The sequence below is a fragment of the Pongo pygmaeus genome, chromosome X (assembly GCF_028885625.2).
Source record: "Pongo pygmaeus isolate AG05252 chromosome X, NHGRI_mPonPyg2-v2.0_pri, whole genome shotgun sequence".
NCBI lineage: Eukaryota > Metazoa > Chordata > Mammalia > Primates > Hominidae > Pongo > Pongo pygmaeus.
Window position 1 is genome coordinate 116,893,719 of NC_072396.2, and position 27,146 is coordinate 116,920,864.

General features: G+C 41.5%; 1 protein-coding gene across 4 annotated transcripts in view; it reads right to left on the bottom strand.

Annotated features, from left to right (window-relative positions):
- Positions 1–27,146, bottom strand: part of LHFPL1 (LHFPL tetraspan subfamily member 1) — a 92,913-nt gene that overhangs the window by 39,609 nt on the left and 26,158 nt on the right. For 2 of the 4 annotated variants that reach the window (XM_063660160.1, XM_063660157.1), the window contains exon 2: positions 9,776–10,414. In XM_063660160.1, coding sequence (XP_063516230.1) covers positions 9,776–10,226 — 451 coding nt within the window. In that variant the 5' untranslated portion in view covers positions 10,227–10,414. Of the gene's footprint in view, positions 1–9,775; positions 10,610–18,616; positions 18,748–27,146 lie in introns of those variants that run through there. The other 2 variants (XM_063660159.1, XM_063660156.1) reach the window with 2 other exon arrangements.

Genomic DNA, 27,146 nt, shown 5'->3' on the forward strand with positions numbered 1-27,146 from the left:
AAAGGATTAAGGCCCTTTTATTTAGGTCATTTAGTCATCAAAGGGAAATTCTGTTGTACCTTAGTGATAATCTTATTCTTCCAACCAGAGATACAAATCTGGGTCTGCTTGCCAACACTGCCTTCTAAGGGCAACCACGTTGCTCACAACTTTTTCTTGTTGCATACGTTTTCACATTTTATATCCTATGGCTTTTACCCTGCCTCTGGCCACAGAGGATTGTAACAAGCATTGGCATCTGACAACTAAAACAAATTCATTGGCTGGTCAGTGATGGGTGACATTGTAGCCTGGCATGAAGAGGTGACCTGGGCTAGTTTCTTGTTTCTGGAATTTTTAATTGAGAAGCATAAAGATGACTGGTCTGAAGGTACTGAGTTGTCTTAATTGATTGTTCACAGTCAGTTATGGATTGAACTTATTGTTCTACTCTTTCCCCCTTCTCACTACTGCACTTGACTAGTCTGTTTAAAAATGGAGGGAAAAAATCATAAAGATGCTGAGCTAGTTAACAGATAATGCAGAAGTTTAAAACACCCCCACAACACCAGAAGGTAGAATCAAGTCTGTATCAAGCTAAAGCCAAGTTCAATTCAAAGTTATGAGTGGGTATCAATTCTGGATAAGCTGAGCAAACTGATTGGCAGAGGGAGAGAATAGAGGAGAATAGTGACATGAAACAGACATACCATGAGAAAAACTCCATACTGTCAATGAAATCGCTAGAGAAAAGAGAAGCCAGGCCTTCCTGATGGGTTTCCAAATCTACTTTCCTTATGTTATAATAAATTCCCTTTTCACTGAGGCAACTCAAGTGAGTTTCTGCTACTTGCAACCAATAGAGCCTAATTACAATCACGCCATACTTGGGTGCCACACTAATGATCATGGGAGGGACACTTGCCATGAATGTGGACACAGAAAGTAACACATAGCACAGAACCGTCACAAAGCAGCTGCTTGATCAATGGTGAATGAATAGCATATTTATAGGTTCCAGAGCTCTGGGGCTCAACTGGACAGTGAAAAGTGGGCTGCTCTAGGGACTGCCAGCTTCATCTTCACTTCTCTTTCCTCACTGAGGAACAGTCCATATATACTCTAAGAAACTCATATTGCCTTCAGATGAATCCTTTAGGAAGATCTCAAAGTAGCCTCCAAGCTTGGCTGCCCCATGGCAACTAGCTTTTCTCAGTACTCATTGAGGCTGCAGAAGAAGAGAAGGACCTTAAGAAATAGCAAGAAGGATTTAAATAAGAAAATAGGGAGAATTTACTGACAGTGAGAATGGTTTTAGAAACTAAAACAATGACCAATTAAGGTTAGAAATTCTCTTCAGTGGAATGCTTAAAATTAGAAAGCATTCTTATCTGTCTCGTGGTATCACAGGAAGTGAAACTGGTCACTCAAAGACCTTTCTAGGCCCTGGAATTCATCCAGTGGCAATACAACAACACCCCCTGTTTTTTCCACAGATAAACTGAAATCCTAGGATATGAAGAGGTCGTCCAGAGTATGCACATTGGGTTAAGGACAAAAGTAGAAATCAAACCTAAGCCTTTTCCTGCTGCCAGTATATACCCTTTGAGGGAAAATTTAATAAAGACTGAGTTTTCCCACACAGACTAGGAAGAAAAGAACACAAGTTTATAAAAGAACACCAGCTCTATTTTCTAACCTTCACATTCAGATCCCTGGGACTGGCACAAACTCTGCCTTCTCAAGCGGAAACTAGAGCTGGCCAAGTGCCTTTCTTGGCACAGTAGAGGGAACCTTCCATCTTCTTCAGACCCCTGCCCCTCAGATCTTACCATACTGAGGAGCTCAGGTCAGGGATTTCCTTCTCCAGGAAGTCTTCCCTCACTATCTCCAACCCCCAGGCTAAATTACATGCTCCTTCTTTCTGTTCCCATAGCACCTAGTGCTTACTCCTGTGACTAAAACAGTCTATAATATATATTCTTTACAAAAGTTTATCATCTGCCTCCCTCACTAGAGTGTGTATTCCTTGAAGGCAGGAGACATACTTATCTTCAATTCTGTGTCATTGGCACATGGTAGATAATAAGTACTTGATAAATGCATCTGTTTCAGAGTATGCACAGGCTATATAACAGACAGCTTCCTTTGCCCACACTGCCCAAGGGGAAAGTCCCTTCTGAAGGGACTTCCATGGCAGGGCTGGGAAATCATCCCAGACATCTGACACGGTAAAAAAAAAAAAAAAAAAAATTAGAAAGGAAAAGGCTTTTGGACATAACCTACCCTAATCTCTCCTTGTTACAGATGTGAATGTTGAAACACAGAAAGGGAAAATGATTTACCCAAGATCACATAGCTAGTAACTAGCAATGCCCTTTTTCACTGATCAAAGAGATCATCAACCCTTAGAGGCTCTGTCCTTCTAGAGACATGTGTCCTGGGATGATTACCTCTTGGCAACAATATCTCTAGCAGGCACTAGGAATTTGCTAGGCATTAGATTGAGAGTTGCAGCACAGCATGGTGGCTTAAAACAATGGGTTCTGTAGTCAGACTGCAGAACTAGACCTGAATTCAAATTCCAGCCCTGCCACCTGAAAGCTGTGTGAGTTTATGCAAGTTACTTAATTTCTCTGTGCCTCATTCACCTCATCTGTAAAATCAGAGTAATAACACTACACTTGTCCCTTGGTATTCACAGGGGATTGGTTCCAGGATCCCTGAAGATAGCAAAACCTGTGCATGCTCAAATCCCTTATATAAAATGATGTAGTGTTTGCATATAACCTAGCACATCTTCTTGTATATTTTAAATCATCTCTGGATTACTTATAATACCTAATGCAATGTAAATGGTATGTAAATAGTTGTTGTATTCTTGTTGGATTTTTTAAAATATTTTTGAGTTATGGTTGGTATGCAATGTAAATGGTATGTAAATAGTTGTATTCTTGTTGGATTTTTAAAATTATTTTGAAGTTATGATTGGTTGAATCTGTGGATGCAGAACCTGCAGATATGGAAGGCTGACTGTATTTTATGGAGCTGTTCAAAGAATTAGTGAGATTAATATACATAAAGTGCCTCGTACATAGAAAGTGCTCAAGAAAAATTTATTATTCTTATACAGCTGACTCTCCCTGTGGCTCCTCTCCCAGTTTCTACCTGTGTTCTCCATGCTAATTTCTTCCTCACCTCTTTAACCTCATAACAAACAGCTAAAAAGTCAAAACCTGAACAGGGCTTGATTCAAAAGCTGCCTTGTTGGAATTATCTTGCAATTTTGCAGAGGTACCTGATGAAAGAACAGGAATCTCTGCAAAGCATTTGTTCAGCTCTAGTGCATGTAGCTCCATGCTCTGCCCAATCTGCCCTCCCACCTCCACCATCTTCCCCAGCACTCCATCCTGCCTTTTAGACAGGTGAGCACATTAGGTTGTAAACATACTTCATGGAGATATTTGACTTGTAACTGACAGCTGATTCCATTACATTTTATCATAGCTGGAGAAAGATGACCCTGGGAACACATTAAAAATAAAAATGGATTCATAGAGTAATTCATTCTCAATTATATTTGTCTCCAGCAGTTCTCATTAATTTGGAGTTGTGAAGATGTGCTTCAAGTAGCAACAGGGAAGTCATTTACAAGTATCAGTCCCTGCCACCTTCTGAAAGAATGGAGGTTCATTAAAAATGTGGATTCTTGGACCTCAGCCCCAGGTATTTGATTCAGTAACTGCAGCCCAGGAATATGCATTTTAAAAGCGCCCTGTAATGTGGAGGTATCGTGTCCTGGTACCAACATTTAAGAAAAACACCACTAAAAATGTTAAGAGCAGAAGCTCTGGTGGCAGAGAAAACTTGTTTAAATCCCAGCCCTGCCACATATGAGCTTCAGCCCTGGCTCTCACTTCTCTTCTGTGTCATTGCTAACTCCCATTTTGACTTCCCCTCCAACCACATATGACCCTTGAAGAAGTCTGTTTCTTTCTTTTTTTTTGAGTCGGAGTCTCACTCTGTCACCCAGGCTGGAGTGCAATGGCACGATCTCGGCTCACTGCAACCTCCGCCTCCCAGGTTCAAGCGATTCTCCTGTCTCAGCTTCCCTAGTAGCTGGGATTATAGGTGCGTGCCATCACGCCTGACTAATGTTTGTATTTTTAGTAGAGATGGGGTTTCACCATGTTGCCCAGGCTGGTGTCGAACTCCTGAGTGCAGGCAATCCACCTGCCTCGGCCTCCCAAAATGCTAGGATTACAGGCGTGAGCCACCGCGCCTGGCCTGAAGAAGTCTGTTTCAACTGCATATGCTTAGCTGGGACTTTTCTAATCTCACATGCCTCTAGGAAGGAAAAGAAAGCCTTTAGAGTGTGTTACTGTCTTTACTCCCCTACTACACGTGGGAAGATGTCCAATAGGCTGCCATTTTGTTTCTCTTCCTCAGCTGCTCCCCTCCCTAAGAATCCCTTATCACAAAATATACCAAATGTTCTCCCCGACATAGTTGTCATGGTTTGAATTTACTGAGCTGACCAAGAAGAGGGCTGGAGTTAGACACTTTATTAAGCTTCAGCCCTTGTGGAAACTGGGACATCAATACATACCCTCAGGTGCAAAATCTGAGACAGAACTTGGAACCCTCCCTCCAGCCACACCACAGCTGCCTTCAACTTTTCCCTGTTCCCAGCATTACTATTTACCCATATCCCAGCTGCTATATAATCCTCTCCCAACTACACATTCTCAAATAGGTAGATGCCTAATCTTTGTCTTCTGGCAGGGATAACCTCCTCATTGTGTATTACCAACCCCCTTTGCACACCCCTCCACTATTCACAAGTGCAACTGTTGGATAGGCATTTGTTAAACTTCCTGCTCTCGTTCTCAATTCCCTTGTCTTTGCATAGCTGCCAATCCTACTTTCCAAACATAATTATTGGGTAGCTTGGATTTACTGCCCTGAGCAGAAGCCTAGTACGGGTTAATTTGTTATTATAACAACTTCGACTCAAACACAAACCAGTGGAAAATTTACAAGCCTGACTTTCAACTATATCTCAGCTTTCCCTTCCTAGGGAGTTCCTTCACTTACCACTGCCCCCCCCCCCCACGCAATTCATTCTACCCCATATTCCTCTTGGAGTTACAGGATCGTTCATACCTGCTAAAGATGTCAAAAGTAGATGAGGGAAGGCTTCACAGAAGGGCTGCATTGGACCTGGCCTTTGAGAGATAGGTAGACATTTACAGGGAGGGATAGAAGAAAAGGGAATTCCAGAAAGAAGCAACACCCTAAACAAGGCTGAGCAGAGTTTCTCAAATTTTAGTGTGTACTGGAATCATGATAGTGAATGATAAATAACAACTCCCAGAGAGTTGTTACCTTTTCAGTGGGGACAAGGGAATGTGATCAGGGTATAAAGGAGGCTTCAGCTATATTGCTAATATTCCATTTCTTACACAAAGTAGTGAATACATCTGAAATATTTCATAATATATTTTCAAAAATATATGAGCATGAGAGGTTGTGTAATACACACTTTAGCAGGCCCTGGTGCAGTCTGCAGCACTAAGGAATCTGTAATAACAAGCACCCCAGGTAATTCTTAATCCAAGTGGTTCATGGACCACTCTGGAAAACACTGTGATAGCATTTCTTTTCCAAAAGAGAAAAGAAAAAAATTCAAGAGCATCAGTGTATGAAGCACAGGACTGAGAGTCAGGAGCCCTGGACCATATTCTCAGCTCTGTTCCAATTTGCTACATAAGTCTTTGCTAGTGGGTTAACTTCCTTGAATACCACTTCCCAAACAGAAAATCGCTTTCATAATCCTTTCTCAGCATGGTAAGGATAAATAAAGTGATATCTGGTGAAACTTTGAAGGACTTTCCAGGAAAAAAATGGTTTCCAGAGATGATAATGATTTTTAGAAACATGGCACTGTTCCTGAAATCAAGTTCTCAGTGATATGTCTCCAATGGCAACTTTTATTCAGTTTGAAGCATGTAATATTAGGACCTTACACGGAGAAAAGCACTGGTGTGTTGAATGTTGTTCTCTTAACAACAAAAAAATAACGTCCAGGTTAGTGATCCTCCCTTAGGCTGGGGAAAGGGAACACACATACACATCAAAGTCACCGGGGAGATTTGACTAAATGTGCAGCCTTACACCTGTTGTTGTGTATATCAGAATGGGAAACGAGACCAGAGAGTTGGAAAGCTCACATTTTTAAGCACCCCAGGTGATTCTGATACATTCCTTGGTCGAGAAAGATTCTTGGCCTCCCATGAGTAACCTGATCCAAGATCTTACATTGTTTTGTTTTCCTGCCAAGAAGTTCCTTATATTTACTACTCGCCTATTTGTTCTCTGTTTAGCTCTCACTGAAGATAGAGGATCTCATAAGCATCTTGCATATGTATAAACAGGGGAATGTGAATAATGGCCATGTTCTCAGGGACTGGGGGCCAGCTGTTTAGAAATCTCAGCATCCCCAGTGTTGAAATAATCTCCTGGCCAGGTGTTTCCTTCATTGATTGGAGCAGGGCATGGAGGTCCCAGTGGAAGGCTCTCTGGACCCTGGGCTTGTCCAGATGGATCAGCTACAGGTGGAGCAAATGGGACCCATGGGCCCCATCAGGTCACTTTGCTGAGTATGAGTCAGGCCAGCAGCTCTTTATTTCTTCCTGTTTCTCCCACTTCCCACCACTCATCTCTGTGGGCAGCCGCCAAACTGGGGAACAAGAGTCAGGCAGGGGGAGGGGGTAGTTCTTAATGGATTCTCCATCTCTTCAGTGGTTTGGGGTCTGGCAGAGAGAAACCAGACCTGACAAAAATTGACTACTCCCCCAATGTATTTCGGTTAATGCACTAGCTGCCGAGAAGCAGCCAGGCCTGAAGCAACAAAATCAATTCCCCTCAGCTACATAAGTTTGAACTTAATCCCCCAAACTCTTTCTCTTGTGTCTTTTATCCATGGGGCCCAAAATGCTGCCCAGCCTTGGTTTCCTTCCACTGGCAAAGCCTGTCTCAGAGGGTCAGGCTGAAGATGTCCAAAGATCCTTAGGTCACAGTCATATGTCAAGGGGCTCCTAGTGAGTTCATCCAAGCAACCCTCACCATTCTTTCGCATCTGATATAACCTGGACAGCCACCAGTCTCTAGAAAGGAGGCAGGAATGGTTCTTAATTGGCTGGTGTTACAGATGGGGAAGCTGTGGAGGTCTAGCGATCTGTCCCAATATCAATCCCCTGCCCAGGGATAAACCTGGTAGCACACCCAGGGTCTTGAAGAGTTGTAGGACTACTGCCAAATGGCATTTTCTTCTTCAGCTTTAAAGACCCTCATCTACATGTGAACACTGTGACTGTGTTCCTATGAGCAAGGCTCATGTGGATATAGAATGGCAGAATCATGTGAAACTAAAACGATGCTCGTGTTTTTATTTCCTCTATATGACACCTGCCACTCAAAGTTCTGTCCCGCCTAGCCTGTGAATATCCAAATCTCCACTACCTTCCCACATCCCCCATCAACAATTTCCTTTGAGTTTCTATACCTAGTAGGTGAAATCAACTGAAATGCATCATATGGAGAACTATGAATGCTTTGTGAAAGTCTCAGTTGAGCCCAAAAGAGGAAGCAAGCTGGGGGTATGGGAGCCACTTTAATGTGTGGAATCTGATGGAGGCTGTTGCTAGGCTTTCTGATTCCTGACAGTTAGCCCCTCCTCACTCTGCTGGAAACTCTTAGAAATACAAGTGAGGCTAAACTGTCACTCTTTTGTCAGAAGAGAAGAGAGTTCAGGGCGCTAACAACCCTGCATGGAAGCCTGGAAAAAGAGGAAAGGATGTGAACTAACCCAGCTCTCACATATTCAGTTTATCCCAACATATGCTAGATATTGCCTTAGCCATGCATTCATTCTGTCTACAGTTACTGAACATCTGCTTTGTGCCAGCCAGGCACGGAACTGGGCTCCAGGGCTATAAATATGAATTGCAAGGATGACCCCTCTGCCCTATCAGCCAAGTGTCACTTCCTGAAATAATGTGTTCATAGCAGTGCTGAGTTAATTATAGCATGTTCAAAAATAAAAGTGAAAGGTAAGCCTAAGACCTATTTGTAATACCCATGGAGCTTCCAAAGCCAGCTAAGATAATTGGCTTAGATCAGCCTTAGCAACTGGTTTAGTATTACAGTTTTCAAAGGGAAGAAACTAACCTAATTGTACATTCCAATGTGGCTAAAAACCCATTAGTGGCTAAACGGTGGGAAAAATCAGAAATGAGGGAGGCTAGAATGGTAATTCAGATTTAAAACTTTTACAGCTAGTCTGAGAAAAGAGGAAACCAGAAAGCATCACCTTAATTGGTATCACAAAAAGAATCTGATGCTTTTCATAATCAAGCCAGGAAACCATGGTAGCCTAGCCCAGGGCTTCTCAAACTTGGAACTATTGACATTTTGGCTGGATACCTCTTTGTTGTTGTGGGTGAGTGTTGTCCTCGTCTTGTGCATTGTGGACGTTCATCACCATCCCTCACCTTCACCCACTGGATGTCAGTAGGACCCTCCCCAAGTTGTGACAATTTAAAATGCCTCCAGACATTACCAAATGTCTTACGGGGGGGAGGGGCGTGCAAAAGTCGTCCCCATTGAGAACCACTGTCTTAGCTCATCACTGCCATCTCACTCCAAGGCCACATGAATGCAGTCATTGGACAGAAGAAAGAAAGATCAGATCTGGGCTATATCACCAGGGGACAAATTCAAAGGAAGTGAAGCATAGGAAAAGTCATGTCATTTTCCCACTGTGGTCACAGAGCAACTTGGTGAAATCCAAGTTTCCTGACTCTAGTGACCCACACTGTCATGGTAATGGAGGTAATAATGATAATGAATTGGGTAATAATTCTAAAACCCTGTAACCACAAACTTCAGCAGTAGATTCTACCAGCACTTTTTCCCAGTGCCCAATCTAGGTTTTGCAAAATACTCAAATATTCACATATATATTTTCCTGTCTTTCTAAATTTGTTTCTTCTTCTCAGACAGTTCAAATTATACAGCTCTCACTGTCTTCCTGAAGTCTGCCATTTTTGCATTTTGCTCTTTTCTAGCCAATCCACACACTGCCGGTATCTCAGTTTCCCTGCACTAAAGTTAGCGGGAGCCTGAATGAGGGGAAGGACAAGTGAGGTGGGTCAAGGTCACAAGAAATCTGGGTAGACTGCTAATAGCTGCCAGACAGGGCTAGCCTTAGATGTGGTCCAAATAAGTAGTCATCTACAGTTTTTCTGGTACCCAGCATTTCACTATTAGAGGTGTATTTCTTTGATGAGAACTGTTAGTAATTTGCACCTGTGTGTATGTGTTTATCAGATCACTGTTCTCTGAGATAACTACCAGAGAGCAGGGCTCCTAGAAATTAAGTTTATACTGGAGCAGTAATACTAGAGTGTATGTTGCTGCCTCTGGAAGGCAGACATATTAATAGATAATGTTTTTAAATGGGCAACCTGCAGGCAGATGAAGGTGACAAAAATAGAGGGTAAACAACAGATATCAATTCTGCCTACTAGCCAAATTTGCTGTGAATAAAACTCTGATATTGATTGCACTTTGGGAAGTCCTAGACTAAATATTTTAAAGGAGACTTCATTCATAGCCTTAGAGTTGGACAAAGTGAAGGGGGTGAGAATGGGTTTCCCCATAAGGCTACACTTCCCACTCCTCCCTGCCCCAAAGCTACCCAACCTACCCAATCCCAGAAGCACAGTCTTACCTCCAACGAACTGCGCTGCTCCCATGCAACGTCCCATCATTCTGGAGATGAGCTCCTCCATGCAGCAACCCAGGACAGCAGCTAGTGCCACCAGGAGCAGCAGAGCACAGCCAGCACCTGTCACCACTGTGCACATCTGCCAGGCTAGGCTTGGGATGGCATTGAAGCTGGCATAGCGCCCACATTCTTCCACCATGATCAGAGTGTGTCCCTCTCCCCGCACAGGGTAGTTGCACCTCCGGAACATGCTGAATGACACTGGCTTCCCCAGCTGGGATCCAAAGAGCCAGTAAGGTAGGAAGTAACTGGTAGAACTGGTCACAGCAGTAACAAGGGACAGGAAGGCCCAGAGGGTTCCCACCATGGTCAGGCTGCTCCTCATGGTCACAGGTTTCTCTGCAGGGATGGGGAGATGAGTTGGATCACAGCACCAAATGCAGTAAGTTACCATGTAGGCTCCACTGGCCTATTTTTCATCTGGTTGGCCAGTCCTGGGGCTCAATTATGTGCCACTCGGTCATTGCTTCTGGATAAGATCATTCTCTCGAGGACCATTTGGATCCCTGTGGGATTTTGCTTTTCAGTACTTTTCCCACCTTCCCTTCCTTCTGCCTGATTTAGAGTTCTATGGTCTTTAGGCTGCAATGGAAGAACCAGATAACTGAATTAGGGTCTGCTCTGCCAATTCAAATACAGCCGGATCAGACAGCTTTTAACTCTTGACATACATCGTGGAACAAGTGGCAGGAAAGGAGCCTAAATGAAAACAAGGCTGCCGTCCCGGCTTCCAGCTGAATGGACTTCCTGGCCTGGTAGCTTGGAAGGAGGCAATATCTGAAGAGGATCAGGAACAAAGTTGTTTTCAGTGAGTGAAGGAGAAGGAAGACAACTTAACAAGACCCGCCCCTACTATAAGGGGTAAGAGGGAAACAGACCTCGCCATGGAGTTACAGGTTGTTCCCATCTGACTTGGGTAACATGTCCAGCAGTGTGTTAGTGTGGGCTTTTCAACTGGGATGCATCAGCCAGGTTTAAATGGATAGAATAAAATAAGGGGTGTCTAGTCTCATACCCTATACTTGTCACTGAGAGAGCACTGATCAGTCACTTTTCCCACAATCGAAATGGGAGGCAAATTTCCAACCAGGAGAGGTTATCTCTGGACTGGCTATTAAGAAAAGCTTCCTTGTCCTTTGCTGGATATAATCCAAAAAGCTTCTCAAAGTTCTGAAATAGATCAGGATCAGGCACTCCCTACCTTGCAGCAGGAACATATAGCTGTAAGGACCTTTCAAGGTCCCTTTTGGAACAAATAATCTTGTAATCAAGACGCTGAGAGTCTTTCCAGATCTAGTTCTTCAGCTCAGCTCACAAATGGTTTTCACAGACCCCTCTGTCAAAAATCAACCACTTTCCTCCCAACTCCATTAATCTGCCATTGCTTTCTGGCCGGTTTCTCTATTGGGCCAGCTAGAGAACACACTGCAGCTTGATGACAGCACTGTGAATGTCTCCAGCAGGCAGATGGTGGAATATGTTTCAAAAACTTCTCCATGATTCACCACCATTACTTAAAGTTATATATGGTGGTGTAGAGGACGGGGAAGGAGACTGGGGGACCCAAAGCAGGGGAAGTGCAGGAACTGGCTGTATGGGGTCATCACCACATTGCCAATTTTAGACACTGACAGGAACAAGCAGCAGAGGCACTAAGTGTCTCAGGGTCTCAGTCATGAGCCCTTTCACAACCATCGTCAAACAGTGCCTGACACAGAGCAGGCAGTCCATTTCAAGTTTGTTTAGTGAAACCCGTTTCACAGAATCATTCAATTTCCAGATGGGTAGTGAACTTAATGAATCATTTAATCCAACCTTCTTGTTTTACATATGGGAGAATTTGGCCCAGTAAAGGAGGAAGTGATTTTCTTCAAGTCACAGAGTAAGTTAGCAAGCAGCAACATCAGTACCTGAAACCTGATCTGCAGATGCCTAGGCCAGTACTTTTCTACCACACAATGTTAAACTACCCCCTCTCCATCACTTTACAGGTGGGAATATGGAGAGGAAGTGATTTACTCAAGGGTGAAGGGCTAGTGAGGTACACTGGCCAGATCAGAGCCCAGTTATTTGATTCTTAATATAATGCTCTTTTTTTACTCAACCACAATTCCCCTCTTGATACATATGTATTTTGTGCTACGTGTTTTGTGCAGGAAGGGAGCAGAGATCATAAATTGCAGGTGCTTACTCTGGAATGTTAGGGCTTGGGAAGAAAGTGCCCTGAGCTGGGCCCCTGGGAATTAGGCTTTGTGGCTGAGAATGGGAGGAATGAGAGAAAGATGTGATGAGGGATTGAAAGGCAACAGGGGGAGAAGTGGAACTAGTTTTGAGTAATTGCTGTTAGACAGCAGGTATGGTTGGCCGCAATGAGGTAATGCCTCTGCTTGTTATATTAGAGTTTGTAAGATTACAAAAAGTGCAAGCAGCCCTCCATTACAGACTCATTTCATGATGAAGCAGCCCAGGCCAGAGGAGGAGAGGAAACAAGCTGACAAACAGTTATTAGCTGTGTCATCACAATCCCTTCCAAATCCATTATTATATGTGCTCTGCCCAACGGTCTTCTTAGGTTAGTAAGAAAGATATTATCCCAAATTTACAAATGAGCAAATTGGGTTTCAGAAAGACAAGCGACCTACCCAGGGGTACACAGTGATTCAACGGCAAAGCCATAATTTCTCACTTCTCTTTTACCTGAAGCCTTCCCCTACAGTATTACCTCAAAAGTATTACAATTAAAAGCCTCCATGATTTCCCATAAAGATTTTCAAAAAATATTGAAGACAGAGGGAAACCCAATTTCTCCAGACATAGTGCAAACACCATCAGGGCAAGTATATAATTTCTTTCAATCTCAGCACTTGTAGTCAAAACTAACTCCGAATGTCCCTCATGGACATCATCACCTGGAGATGAAAAGTCCCAGTATGAAGCAAAAAGAACAAATCTGGAAGCATCATACTACCTGATTCCAAACTATACTATAAGGCCATAGTCACCAAAACAGTGTGGTACTGGTATAAAAATAGGCACACAGAACAATGGAACAGAATAGAGAACCCAGAAAACCCCAAATACAGCCAACTGATCTTCAACAAAGCAAACAAAAACATAAAGTGGGGAAAGGACATCCTTTTCAACAAATAGTGCTGGGATAATTGGCTAGCCACATGTAGGAGAATTAAACTGGATCCTTATCTCTCACCTTATACAAAAATCAACTGAAGATGGATTAAGGACTTAAACCCAAGACATGAAACTATAAAGATTCTAGAAGACAACATTGAAAAAAAAAACCCTTCTATTGGCTTAGGCAAGGATTTCATGACCAAGAACCCAAAAGCAAATGCAATAAAAACAAAGATAAACAGCGGGGACCTAATTAAACTAAAGAGCTTTTGCACAGCAAAAGGAACAGTCAGCAGAGTAAGCAGACAACCCACAGAGAGAGAAAATCTTCACAATCTATACATCTGACAAAGGACAAATATCCAGAATCTACAATGAACTCAAACAAATCAGTAAGAAAAAAAAAAATCCCATCAGAAAGTAGGCTAAAGACATGAATGGACAATTATTTAAAAAAGATATACAAATGGCCAACAAACATGAAAAAATGCTCAACATCACTAATGATCAGGGAAATGCAAATCAAAACCACAATGCAACGCCACCTTTCTCCTGCAAGAATGGCCATAATCAAAAAATCAAAAAACAGTAAATTTTGGCATGGATGCGGTGAACAGGGAACACTTCTACACTGGTGGTGGGAATGTACACTAGCACAGCCACTATAGAAAACAGTGTGGAGATTCCCTAAAGAACTAAAAGTAGAACTACCATTTGATCCAGCAATCCCACTACTGGGTATCTACCTAGAGGAAAAGAAGTCATTATTGCAGCGACCTGGATGAGATTGGAGTCTATTATTCTAAGTGATGTAACTCAGGATTGGAAAACTAAACATCATATTTCTCACTGATATGTGGGAGCTAAGCTATGAGGATGCAAAGGCATAAGAATGACACAATAGACTTTGGGGACTTTGGGGACTGGGGGGGAAGGCGAGGGATAAAAGACTACAAATACAGTGCAGCGTATACTACTTGGGTGATGGGTGTGCCAAAATCTCACAAATCACCACTAAAGAACTTACTCATGTAACCAAATATCACCTGTACCCCAATAACTTATGGAAAAATAAATTTTTTTTAAAAGTCCCAATATAACAACCAGTAGGAGGGGCAGAGAACTTAAGGCAGAGGAACGGACTATCTCTGTGTAGTACCGAGACTACAGTAGAAATTAGGGGAGGGGTTGTAATATATGGTTGCCCTCACCTGTGATAAATGAAGCTGTTAAATTAAACTACAATACTATCCACTACTGCCACCATGATTTCAGTTTAAAAGCGACGTTCTGAGGCCAAGACATAGGAAGACAAATTCTCAAAATTCAATTTAAATTAAATGTGTTTAGCTTTAGAAAAACTCATTGTCCTTCAGAATTTAGATGAAGTACTTTCAACTTTAGGAAAAACTCGTAGCCCTTATTTCATTTATGACTAGGGTGACCAACTATGTCAGTTTTCCTGGGACTCAGGGGTTTCCTGGGATGTGGAATTTTCAGTGATAAAACCAGGAAAGTCCCAAACAACCTTGGATGAAATAGTCACCCTATTTAGGACTAGAGATGTTGTGGGCTAGCACGATCCATGGACAGCAAGTTAAGAATCACTGCCACAGATAATTCTCTAATATTCTCTTTTCAGGACTCAAACAATATAAAGTTAGGGAAGTGAGTATGGAATTAAACATTGAAGATATGAAGCTTATACACTTTAAATGCAAACCTTTCTAAATCATAGACTTGACTTGAATGCAATCAAGGAAGAGATCTCAGAGATCCAATTGCTTAATAGTTTCTGAACACAATATGAGTCTCAGCCCAACTTCTCTTGTGACTGGATAGAGAGGCCGCAGGGCACATGGAGTCTGTTCACACACTGCTTTATGTTCACATGTGGTGGACAGTGAAGTGTATTCTAGAAAATGCTTTTAGTTATGCCACCTGCAATGGAGTAATCTCCTTCATGACAACCCTCCAAAGCAATCCAAGTTCATTTCCAGAAACCGGTTAAGTCACTTTATATTTACATAACTAGAAACCACAAACAATGCTGTATTTTATTCTATCTTAATTCCTGTTGTATACTTCATGTATGTAACAGCTTTGTTTCCCTGTCCTGGAATATCCAGCCAAAGAGCCACACTGGATTTCAGGAACCAAGAACTCACCCTGATGCTCTTGTGGAGTGGTCGAGTTACCAGGCATTGATAGGATTGCAGTTGAACCTCTCTCTTTAGGTGTCACATTATCCCTCCTTCCTCAGGTTTTTTAATCTGCTAGATGGGCCGCAAGCCTGTTTCCGAGATTGGTTGTATGAGATGCAGTGGATGTTGTCAGGAAGTTGTAATAAATAGGATACAAATATGAGTTCTGTTCTGAATTTGCTATCCTTACTAAAGCCTAATGTTTGCTCATCTTTAGAGATAATGCTAGCCATTCTAGCAGAGCCTCGTGGGTAGAAATCACCTCAACCTATATGATGCAGGAAACCCACCTAAACCATACATGGCAAATGGTTATCTCCATTACTTTTAAAGAACTCTAGGAAAGGGAAATCTATAATATCTCTTAGTAGCTTAACAACTCTCACCGTCAATAAATAATTTGTTATATGCCTTTGTAAACTTTTCTTTTTGCAACCTAAGGCCAGATCCTTTTGTTGGGTCCTCAGAGAGAATGGAGAACAGCTAGCCACCATCTTTCAGATGAGAGCCCTTCATCAACTCAGATTGCTAGCAGGAGACCTTTAGCCTTTTCCCCATAATGAGCATTCTCCCTCTCCCTGTGGTGTCCAATTGCCAAGCCTTTAATCATTTGTTCTCACTTTTTTCACTCTCTTGTATACCTACTAATGTATGGGCACTTACAATTAAGTATCAATGAAAGTGAAACGTTGCTTTTATATTTCTCTTGGTGGAGAAAAACAAAGCTATTCCTTCCTGTATCACCTCCTCCCCAGTACCCACAGAAAAAGACACAAATCCTTTTGTTCCCACTTGAGCTTGTTGTGCAACTTCTGAGTTAAGGAAAGCACTGCCTTTCCCAGGGTAAGAGGGTACAGGCAAAACACTAAGCAAATTAAAGACTAGAACATGAAGTGGTAAGAAAGGGAGTCAGTGACTTAACAGCTGCTGAGGGAAACATGCCTGCAAGACTGCTGGTTTAGGACTGGTCTGTGAAGAGCAGCTTTCTTGGCACTGGTGTTGGCAAAGGAATGTGAACAGGCCTTTCTCCTCACGCCCCCAGACAGTGTGCATTGTCTTCCTGCCAATCCTGTTACAAATACATCTTACTCAGAGTTGAGACTTCCCTAGGAAATGAACGAGATATGCAGGCATATGTTTCCAGTGGGTAAATAGGGTCCTGCTCCAGAGAAACGTGTTGGACCGATGTGACTCCTTATATCAAGTTGGGTATATAAGCAGCCTGACCATGCTAGATCTTTCTGTTTCAGACAAAGCTTCAAAAAAAAAAAAAAAAATACTGCTACTCCCCAAACATTTCTCTCCTCATGTTCTGCTACCTGTCTCCCTCAGGGGTTTCTTCTCCTCTGGCTATCTCCATTATGAGAAGTGCTCTGAGTTATCCTGTGCCTGAAATCATCTCATGATGTACTCACTCAAAGGGCTTTATTTTCCATTTCTATCTTGGTGACTCTAAGAAGATCTCTCTTTTGACTTATGTCTTTTATTTCAAATTCCTCAAGTTTCATGTTTGCTGAACGTCTTTCTGGGCCTTCTTCTTCCTTCCCTCCTCTTTTAGTTTGGGGGAGAAAGACCAGTAAAACTGTGTTGGGTGAGTTTACGTGTTTATTTGCATCTCTCCATGCAGAGGTGGGAATGCTCACAAGCAGGTAAGGCATTAAAAGGCAGGAAGCCAGAGACTAAGTGGAGAGAAAGGACTAACTGAGCAATTGATAACTTTGAAATGATCAACTCTAAATAAATATATTTGACCATGCAGAGACAAAGAGAGCTCATAAAAAGAACCTCCACATCAGGCCCTGGGCTATTTCCTTTCTCCAGAGTTTGAGACTGGAAAGGTAGGAACTGGAATAACCTCCCCAAATTTCATATGAGCTTCTCTCTCCTTCCCTCTCCCCAAGATGCTGCTCCTTGAGCTCCCCATCTATCCTATGATTTTAAAAGTGAGGTGCCAATGAGAGATCTTCATCTCAGTTCTTATTCTGGCTAGACAGGTGCCATCATCTTCAGTGATAAGCTGGTTGGCTACGAGTTCTATCTCACACTCTCAGCTGGTTAGAAACTATCCCTATCAAGATCCCTGGCAAGACATTGTTAAGCCCTAAACCCCAGCCCTGTTATTGTTGCCCTTAGTCTCTTCACCCCATTGTATAAGCTGGGAATAAAATGTCACCACAGCTGCCCACTTCCATTGAATGAATCTGGCCCATATGGGAAGAAGATGGGCTGATTGCTTTTCCAATCACTTCAGAGAAGTTGAGAGGCAGCATGGTATATCAAGAATGTTTCTCAACAGAATCACTTTCAATGCTTGTTCAGAATTACTTTCAATGCTTGTTCAAAATGCAGACTATGTCACCCCCTCCTAGATTCATTGAATTCGAATTTATGGGAATTCATATTGTTAAAAATCCTCAATTGATTCTAATGGGAACTAATGACTGAGGAATACTGTTTTAGTGGAAGAGTCAGAATTTTGGAATCAGATCAGAGACAGAGTCTTGAGGTCTGCCCCTTACAGGCTATATGCACATAAAAAGATCACTTAAAACCTCCGAGTTTTGGTTTCATTTATAAAATGGAAATGATTAAGCATAAAATTCAAGTGAAACATCTGCACTATACCTAACACCAGCATAGGTATCAATTCTCTGCCTTTCTACCAGAAAAGACCCTATTCTCTCATAAGTAATGGAAAAGACTTGGAACCACCTAAGATTTAGAACATCTCTCCTTTCCCCTTTCTCTCCCCACAACCGCTACATTGGTGATTTTTCCTCACCCCTAGGCTTCATTCTATTTTCAGTTCCCCACCACAAAATGAAACCACTTGGCCGAGTGTTCTTTGTAAGAATGGATTTATAGTTTAAGTATTTCAGGTTCTTCTGGAAATTGTCATGCCTTGGCACATAGTAGGAACTCATAAATATTTACCAAATGGATGCATTCTTTTATTTCCAGCCTGAGAGGCCTCAATATTTGCATTTCAGTTTAACTTCATTACCCCATTTCCATCGCATAACCCCTTAGATTTAGGCAAATCCAGGCGATCAACCTACCACATTAGCAAACCGGATCCATTTTTACTTGTATAGACAGGTCATAACAAAATCACTCTCTCCACTCCCAGAAACAGGCACTTCCTCTCCTCAGGTTACCAACTCCCCTGGGGAAACCAACTAGCACTTAACCCTTAGGTCCTCAAATCTCGTCAATATGAAATAGGAATCCAGCCCTGATTCACCTTAGCCTCTGTGCAAACAACGGACTATGAAGAAATAAAAAAGCACCAGGCTGCCCTTGGGTAGAAAACGGCTTCTCTGAGCTTTGAGATGAAAGGACAGGAAACCTGAGAAAGGAAGGGGAGAAGGGGGGCTGAGCAAGGGGAGAGCAAAGCAGTGTCTTATCCAGCTGTTTGAATTGCATTTGGCCCAAGTTGCATATTTACCTTCTGACCACGAAGGCTGCCTGACTTGTTCCCTCTCTTCAGGCTCAGATCTCAGAAACAACTTCTCCTCACAGCTTGTTAGACAAGGATGGAAATACTAGCTGCCCTTTGCAGTGATGCCTGAAAACCTTGCTTTACCTTTGGGAGAAAGGGGCGGAGTCCAACCTAATGGGGATTAACTCCAAACACGCTGGAGGCTTCAAACCCAGCCTCAGACATACAGGCGCTTGAAATAGAAAGTAGCTTAGTGGGCACAGAGTCCCCAAACCTCCAACCTCACAGCGGACAAGGCAGCTGTGTGCGTGTGTGTGTGTGTGTGTGTGTGTGTCCGCGCGAGCGGGGTGTGTGTGTGTGTCTCTGTGTGTGTGTGTGTGTGTGTGTGTGTGTGTGTGTGTGTGTGTGTGTGTGTCCGCGCGAGCGCGCGCGCATGCGCGCAGGCATGCCCGCGCTTGAACTGCGTTATCTTACTTCCTCACTTGCTGCTCAAAAGCCTGCTGAGTAACAGAGATTCTCTCTAATTTTCCTCCAGTGCCCTAGATAATCTCTACCATGGTAGGTAGCAGACCCATGTGGCTAGAAGTGACTGAGAGAACAGATGCCTAAATAGAATAAGACAGAACAACCTCTTCTCCCCAAACTGATTTCCATTGCCTGATGGGGAAGATGCTCCAGCAGAGCAATCTTTGGCTCCAAGATGTAATGAGCTTACATTTCAGAATTTGTGGAAATCATACATTGAAAGGAATAACTAATATATTTTTATAGTAATAATACAATCAAAAGTCAGTGTTTAATTTATCCCAGTGCACTAATAACTGCTACTCTGCTTGGGAAAAGAGCTGAGTGGTCTGGAGGTGAATGGAGCTTTGCCTGATGTTCTACTCCAACCTGATGTCATATTTCGCACCTGTGAATGTCCCTGACACTTCATATTTGGGGAAACTTATTATCTTCTACCTAGTATCATTATTATTATTATTATTTTCATACATGTCTCTTTTCCCCTCCTAGATGTCCTGTGAATGGGGAACTTTGCTGAACAAATCCAAATGAGTTAGAAGGAAGAATGGTTACCTTAACAGAGCACACTGGACTGATCCAAAGTATCTATGCTTCTCTGATGGCCCAGTTCCCTCACCAGAATGCTACAAAGGTGATTAGGCCTATTTTCTAGCATATTGTGGCAATAATTCAAAATATGACCGTAAATTAACATATTAATTGTACCATGATTATTTAATGAACTTAGAAAGTTTCTCCTGCCTTCTATGTATACCACCTGTATTCTGCCTTTTATCAGTGATATAATCCTATATTCATGCATGTATTTGTCTATCTAGCAACTTCCCATCAGCAATTTTTACCGTTTTGTTCTACAACACAGTGATAAATCACATTTCCATCTGTAATCATGGCTTACTGAGGCCATCATGTTTCTGGGGGAAGCACAGATGATCCCTTAGGTGGAACGTTAGACTTCTGGCAGTGTAAGCCCCCCAACTAAGTTTTATAACCTCTCAACTGTCATTCCCTTAAGAACCATTGCTTCAGACATAGCATTATGTAAAAAGAAATGTTAGGCCCTCCTTCATTAAAAATAGGTTAATATTAACTGACACGTAGTAACTGTGTGAGATATGGCTGAAAATGTTGACATATAAAAAATAGATGATCCCCACTCTATGCACAGCAGTAAATATTGACCTTTGGTTAGTGACTACGCCTGTCATTTGGGGAACCTATCGTCATTTGAAACTCTAAGAAGAATACCATTTTGCTTTCCTCTTTTATCCTCTTTTCTCTATAGACACTTAAGTGTATAATAAATAACAGTCTAATTTATTGGACAAAATTTTATTTCCTGTTCTTAACAGTTGAACGCTCTCTCAGAAAAAAATTGCTTGCATCTTGTGGCTCTTGATATGTTTTCAATTAAAAATGCTCTTCAGCCTTGCTTTCATAAGATTATGTGGAAAGGCTTGAGAAAGGAACACTTCCTGTAATGTATTTAGGGGACAGAATGGTGCTAAAATGGGTATTGGAAAGGAAACTAGGGAATACCTAAATCCTGCCTTGGATCAGTCTGGAATAAGAGATTCTGCAAGGGTAAGATATGGGTAACAGGTGATTCTGATATATACCCCCATCCCCATCCCTCATTTGCCAAACACTGTTGTATACAATAGCACTTCCCAAATGAGATCAACACCCCCACAGCATTTTGCAGTCTAGACAAGGGGTCAGCAAGCCAGAGACAGTGCATGCCAAATCCAGTAGGCTGTCTGTTTTTGTAAAGTTTTATTGGCACACTCCCACTGTTTATTCACTTATGTATCATCTATGGCTGCTTTCATGCTACACTTGCAGAGTTGAGTAGTTGTGACAGAGATCTTATGGTCCACAAAGCCTAAAATTATTTACTAAGTGACTCTTTATGGAGAAAAGATGTTGACCCCTGGTTAGACACACATCAATAGATTATAGTAGAGACATTATGTTGATTATGAGGAGAAAGAGGTTGGAAAGGAAGGGAAAATTGTGAAATAAATGCTGCTTGCTGTCAGCTTTGTTAAGGTGCCAGTTAACCCACACTAGTTAAAATCTATTCCCTGTGAGTTAGCAACACACAGGAATTCAGCTAAGCCAAACATTTGGTAGTTTTATGAAAATGTATTTTTCTGTTAATTATCCTTTGAACCTCTGTTGATGTTGTTTTGCAACATATTTTAAGTTATTTTTTCCTCTTTTGTCAGAGCGTCTTCTTCTCTTGTTAGTATGTTCTGTTCTAGTCTTCCAAGACAGAAGCATTTATTTTGTAAAAAAAAATCATTTCTAGAATCCCATTGCCCTTGAACTTCGGGAAATTTGTATATGTGTTTGCAAATTTAAAACCATATGAACTCCATGACCTGTCACCAATACAGGTTGGATATGGAAGGTACTCCTTGCCTAAACTATAGTTTCAGTTATAGACTGAAAACCAAGAGATGAAACTTATATTTCTTTAGTATATAAAAATAAGAACCAATAACTCTTTTGTTGAGTTTCCTTTTTGACCTCGAAGGATGAACTGATAGTGTTAAGCAGTGATGTGGTGTGTTGGTAAACATTTAGTAACTGGCTTCAGGAGGTGGGAGGTGGAGGGCTGCAAAAGAGCCCTGATTTGTGGCATTTGCTGATTGCCATACTATAAATACTCCCATCACAGCCAATTTCAAGCTACCAGCTTGACATCAGTAAAAGTAGAATTGGGAAGAGATACGCACAATCGATTCTTAGAAGCTGCTACAAGCCAGCTCCAGCATACCACTGGAACTTGGATTCAAGAAGTTACTTCTATCTTGGTCTGTGTAGATTTATGAGCTACACACAATATTAACAAAAATGGGATTGCTGTTATAGTTGTTTCATATGTTACACATAGGCTTCTTTCCACTACACAATATGTTTCAAAATATATTTTAAAATGCATTTCAAAAATATTTTGCTGCACCAACTTTTAAGCTTTTGCAGTGCAATTTGTGTATTATTCAGAAGTAAACCAAAAATAAATTTGCTCATGGATCTTGCTGCCTGCTTTAACAGCTTTTGAGGGAGGATTTTTATTTTATTTATAGTAGATGAAAATAAAACAGATTGCAAATCCTTTTTTTAACCAAAATCATGTACCAAATTTTGGGTCCAAATTGAATAGGGTAAGTTAAACTAAATTGCATTATATTCACACTACTGTGAGTATCTTTCTGTAAGCATATTTATGTTTAAGTAAACTTTAAAAAAACAGATTTAGGAAGATAGAGAGTAGATTGATGATTACCAGAGGCCTGGGAAACCAGCGGGGAAGGAGGATGAGTACAGGTTGGTCAATGGGTATAAATATACAGTTAGAATAAGACCTAGTGTGTGATAGATCAGTATGGTGACTATAGTTAACATTAATCTATTGTACACTTCCAAATAGCTAGCAGAGAATAATTCAAATGTTCCTAAGATAAAGAAAAGAGAATTATTTAAGGTGATAGATGTTCCAATTACCCTGATTTAATCTTTACACATTATATGAATGTATCAAATTATCATTTGTACTCTGAAAATGTGTACATGTATTATGTACCAATAAAAACAGATTTAGTGGCCAGGCGCGGTAGCTCATGCTTGTAATCCCAGCTCTTTGGGAGGCCGAGGCAGGTGGATCACTTGAGGTCAGGAGTTTGAGACTAGTCTAGCCAACATGTGGAAACCCCATCTCTACTAAAAGTACAAAAATTAGCTGGGCATGCTGGTGGGCACCTGCAATCCCAGCTACTCAGGAGGCTGAGGCAGGAGAATCGTTTGAACCTGGGAGGTGGAGGTTGCAGTGAACCGAGATCGCATCACTGCACTCCAGCCTGGGCGACAGAGTGAGATTCCATCTCAAAATAAATAATTAAATAAATGAAAACAGATTTAGTGAAAATTTCTATCAAGATGTTAATACAAAACTCTTTTTTTTATTATACTTTAAGTTCTAGGACACATGTGCACAATGTGCAGGTTTGTTACATATGTATACATGTGCCATGTTGGTGTGCTGCACCCATTAACTCGTCATTTACATTAGGTATATCTCCTAATGCTATCCCTCCTCCCTCCCCGTAGCCCACAAGAGGCCCTCGTGTGTGATGTTCCCCACCCTGTGTCCAAGTGTTCTCATTGTTCAATTCCCACCTATGAGTGAGAACATGTGGTGTTTGGTTTTCTGTCCTTGCGATAGTTTGCTGAGAATGATGGTTTCCAGCTTCATCCATGTCCCTACAAAGGACATGAACTCATCATTTTTTATGGCTGCATAGCATTCCATGGTGTATATGTGCCACATTTTCTTAATCCAGTGTATCATTGTTGGACATTTGGGTTGGTTCCAAGTCTTTGCTGTTGTGAATAGTGCCGCAATAAACATACTTGTGCATGTGTCTTTACAGGAGTATGATTTATAATCCTTTGGGTATATACCCAGTAATGGGATGGCTGGGTCAAATGGTATTTCTAGTTCTAGATCCTTGAGGAATCACCACACTGTCTTCCACAATGGTTGAACTAGTTTACAGTCCCACCAACAGTGTGAAAGTGTTCCTATTTCTCCACATCCTCTCCAGCACCTGTTGTTTCCTGACTTTTTAATGATCGCCATTCTAACTGGTGTGAGATGGTATCTCATTGTGGTTTTGATTTGCATTTCTCTGATGGCCAGTGATGATAAGCATTTTTTCATGCATCTGTTGGCTGCATAAATGTCTTCTTTTGAGAAGTGTCTGTTCATATCCTTTGCCCACTTTTTGACGGGGTTGTTTGATTTTGCTTGTAAATTTGTTTAAGATCTTTGTAGATTCTGATATTAGCCCTTTGTCAGATGGGTAGATTGCAAAAATTTTCTCCCATTTTGTAGGTTGCCTGTTCACTCTGATGGTAGTTTCTTTTGCTGTGCAGAAGCTCTTTAGTTTAATTAGATCCCATTTGTCAATTTTGGCTTTTGTTGCCATTGCTTTTGGTGTTTTAGTCATGAAGTCCTTGCCCATGCCTATGGCCTGAATGGTATTGCCTAGGTTTTCTTCTAGGGTTTTTATGGTTTTAGGTCTAACATTTAAGTCTTTAATCCATCTTGAATTAATTTTTGCATAAGATGTAAGGAAGGGATCCAGTTTCAGCTTTCTACATATGGCTAGCCAGTTTTCCCAGCACCATTTCTTAAATAGGGAATCCTTTCCCCATTTCTTGTTTTTGTCAGGTTTGTCAAAGATCAGATGGTTGTAGATGTAGTTTCTAAAACTCAGTTTTAGAAAATTCAATGAAACAAGAGAAGCAGCATTCCAGAACCAAGAAATTATTGTTCTTGCTCTGTCTCCCAATGCAAGTCACGGAGCTTTGTCAATTTTGGGACCTCACTCACAAAGACTTTGGTTTCTAGGCATCTCGTTGGTTATTACAGCATTACAATAGTTTCCTGGCTTTGCTGAATGGTATAGCCATCCAGGCTGCTCCGAAAAACCTGGGCAACCATACCACAGAAGGACATCAAAACAGCTAAAAGGATGAACATGTCTTCTGCCATTTCAGTGCTGGCTTAGAGGCTGAAGGAAAAGTGAAGGCTACAAGATAGCCCCCCCACCCCCCGCCAAAAAAAAAATGCTCAGGAAATGAGACACAGAGCTCAGAAGATACGCAGCAACCTTTTCTACAGGGGTAATCTGATAGGGCCAGTGGCTGGCCAGCGGAGGCAGTTCTACAAACTAGATTACTTGCCCACCAAATCCCATGAAGCAACAGCTGCAGGAAGCAAAGATGATACAATAAGAAAAGCCCTACTCTATAAACCTCAGCTTTGTTCTCTGGCTAAGTATTTGGGTGCTGGCTTAAGACCACCCCAGAGCACATTTGGGCATTTGCCTAGTGACCTGCAATGTAAACCATGTTTTCTTGGCAGCAATGAGTAAAGCAATTGACAGCCAAACAACTTCATTTCATCACTTCTTGGTATGTAATTCTGATCTCTGGGGAAATCACAGGCACATTGGTGGATTCTAACATGCCTTCTATTTAGAAGATCTGCCTAGGAGGCTGTCATTAAGAATATTTGCTGGGAATTACAGGCAAATATTGCCTAATCCTTGCAAGCAGGCCTTGCCTTTTAATGAGTAATGATTCCTAAAATTTGAATAGTAAAGTTGATCCTCACAATAAACTTATGAAATAAACATTACTCCCATTTTCAGAGCAGGAAACTGAAGCTTAGAAAAGTTAAATGACTTTTCCAAAGGCACAGAGCTCTTAGGTCTGTTGAGTAACAGATTCAGAAAAAAAAAAAAAACCTGGAGAAAGAAGAAAGGCTGGATGAGAACAGAAGGCAGGGTTCAAAAGGGTGTAAGGGAAAGGGAGAAATATTTTATGAATCCTAAATTTCTGCTTTGAGAAAATCGGTGCATAGATATATCCTTCATTAAACTAAGAACACAGGCACACAGCAGTATCCCCACCTCTCCACACTCTTTCTCCCTGGTAGTGGACAGTGAGGATCAGTAAATTATTGAGATCAGCTTGGCTATTAGGTTCAAAGCATCTCTGTACATCCCAGTGGAGATGTACAATAAACATAGTTATATGGGTCTAGAGCTCAGGGGAAAGTTCCAGGCTGAAAGTTCATTTGTGGAAAATACAAGCCTAAGGGTAGATGACAGAACAAAGGTATTTGTCAAATACGAGGGCCAGGGACAGGAGCAACCCTGAGAAACACTCACACTTAAGGGATAGGTAAAGAAACAAGGACTTGTGAAGGAGACAAAGATTGGTCAGACCTCCTCCAACCACCCTGTTTCCCACATACCACAGCTTCTCAAGGACAAGAGGTGGCTCAGGAAGAAGTGGCTCAGGAAGGATGTGGGGACTGGGGGCAAAGTGGTTGCACATCCTTCCAGCTTTAAGTGCTGTATCGACCAACTATTGTCCGGTGGTAACTAGGGATGAGCTGTGAGAAACCAATCTTACTCAGAAATGAAACAGTATTTCCAGCTTCCTTAATCATTCTTTTTAATTTTTAATGAGTTCTAAGGGGCGACTCAGTGGCTGATACTTGCTGTGCTTGGCAAAGAGCCATCAACTCTGGTACCACCTGGTTTTCTTTCTTGAATTTAGACAAACTTTTAGGAAACACAGGGAGGCTGGAAGCAGGTCCAAGCACCTTGAATTTGGCCTTGAGTAGCTTCAAACCATGTGTCTCTTGTGACTTTCTCCCTTTACTCTTGTGGGATACCACAAGCTGAATTATTGCTGTGAGAATTGCTCCACAAATCAAAGATTCTTTCACCTTGGGCCATCACTTTCACCCTTCTCAGGACTTAATTCTTCTACCTAGGGAAAAAGTTTAAAAATTTTTAAAAATTATCATTATACTATGGGAACAAATCATTAAGTAGCAAAATAATTTTGAGGTAATTGTTATTAGTATTACTACTACTTGTGGGACCAGTACATTCATTCTATAATAATTTGTTGACCACCTACTATGTGTCAGAGACTGGAGAGACAATGATAACAGGACAGACAAGATTCTTGCTCTTGCAGAGCTCACATATTAGTAGGAAAGACAGCCAATAAAACAAGTGAACACTAATGAAGTAGAGAGATAAGTTTTAAAACAAAAATAAAATTTGGTGATAGGATAGAGTGTTGGAGTGGGAATAAGGACAACTTTAGATTAGATGGGGTAGTTAGGACACTCTGATAAGGTGATATTTCACATGAGACCTAAAAAGTCAGAAGCCAGCCATACAAGGAAGAGAGGTAGGAAAATTCCAAGCAAAGGAAACAGCAAATAAGGAAACCTCAAGTTATACAAATGATCAATGCGTTTAAGGAACAAAAAGCAGGTTAAGGACAACTGTATATTTATATGCAAAAGAATAAAGTTGAACCTCTACCTCATCTTACACCACATACAGAAATTAATTTAAAATGTATCAGAGAACTCAATATAAGAGCTAAAACCATAAACCTTGTC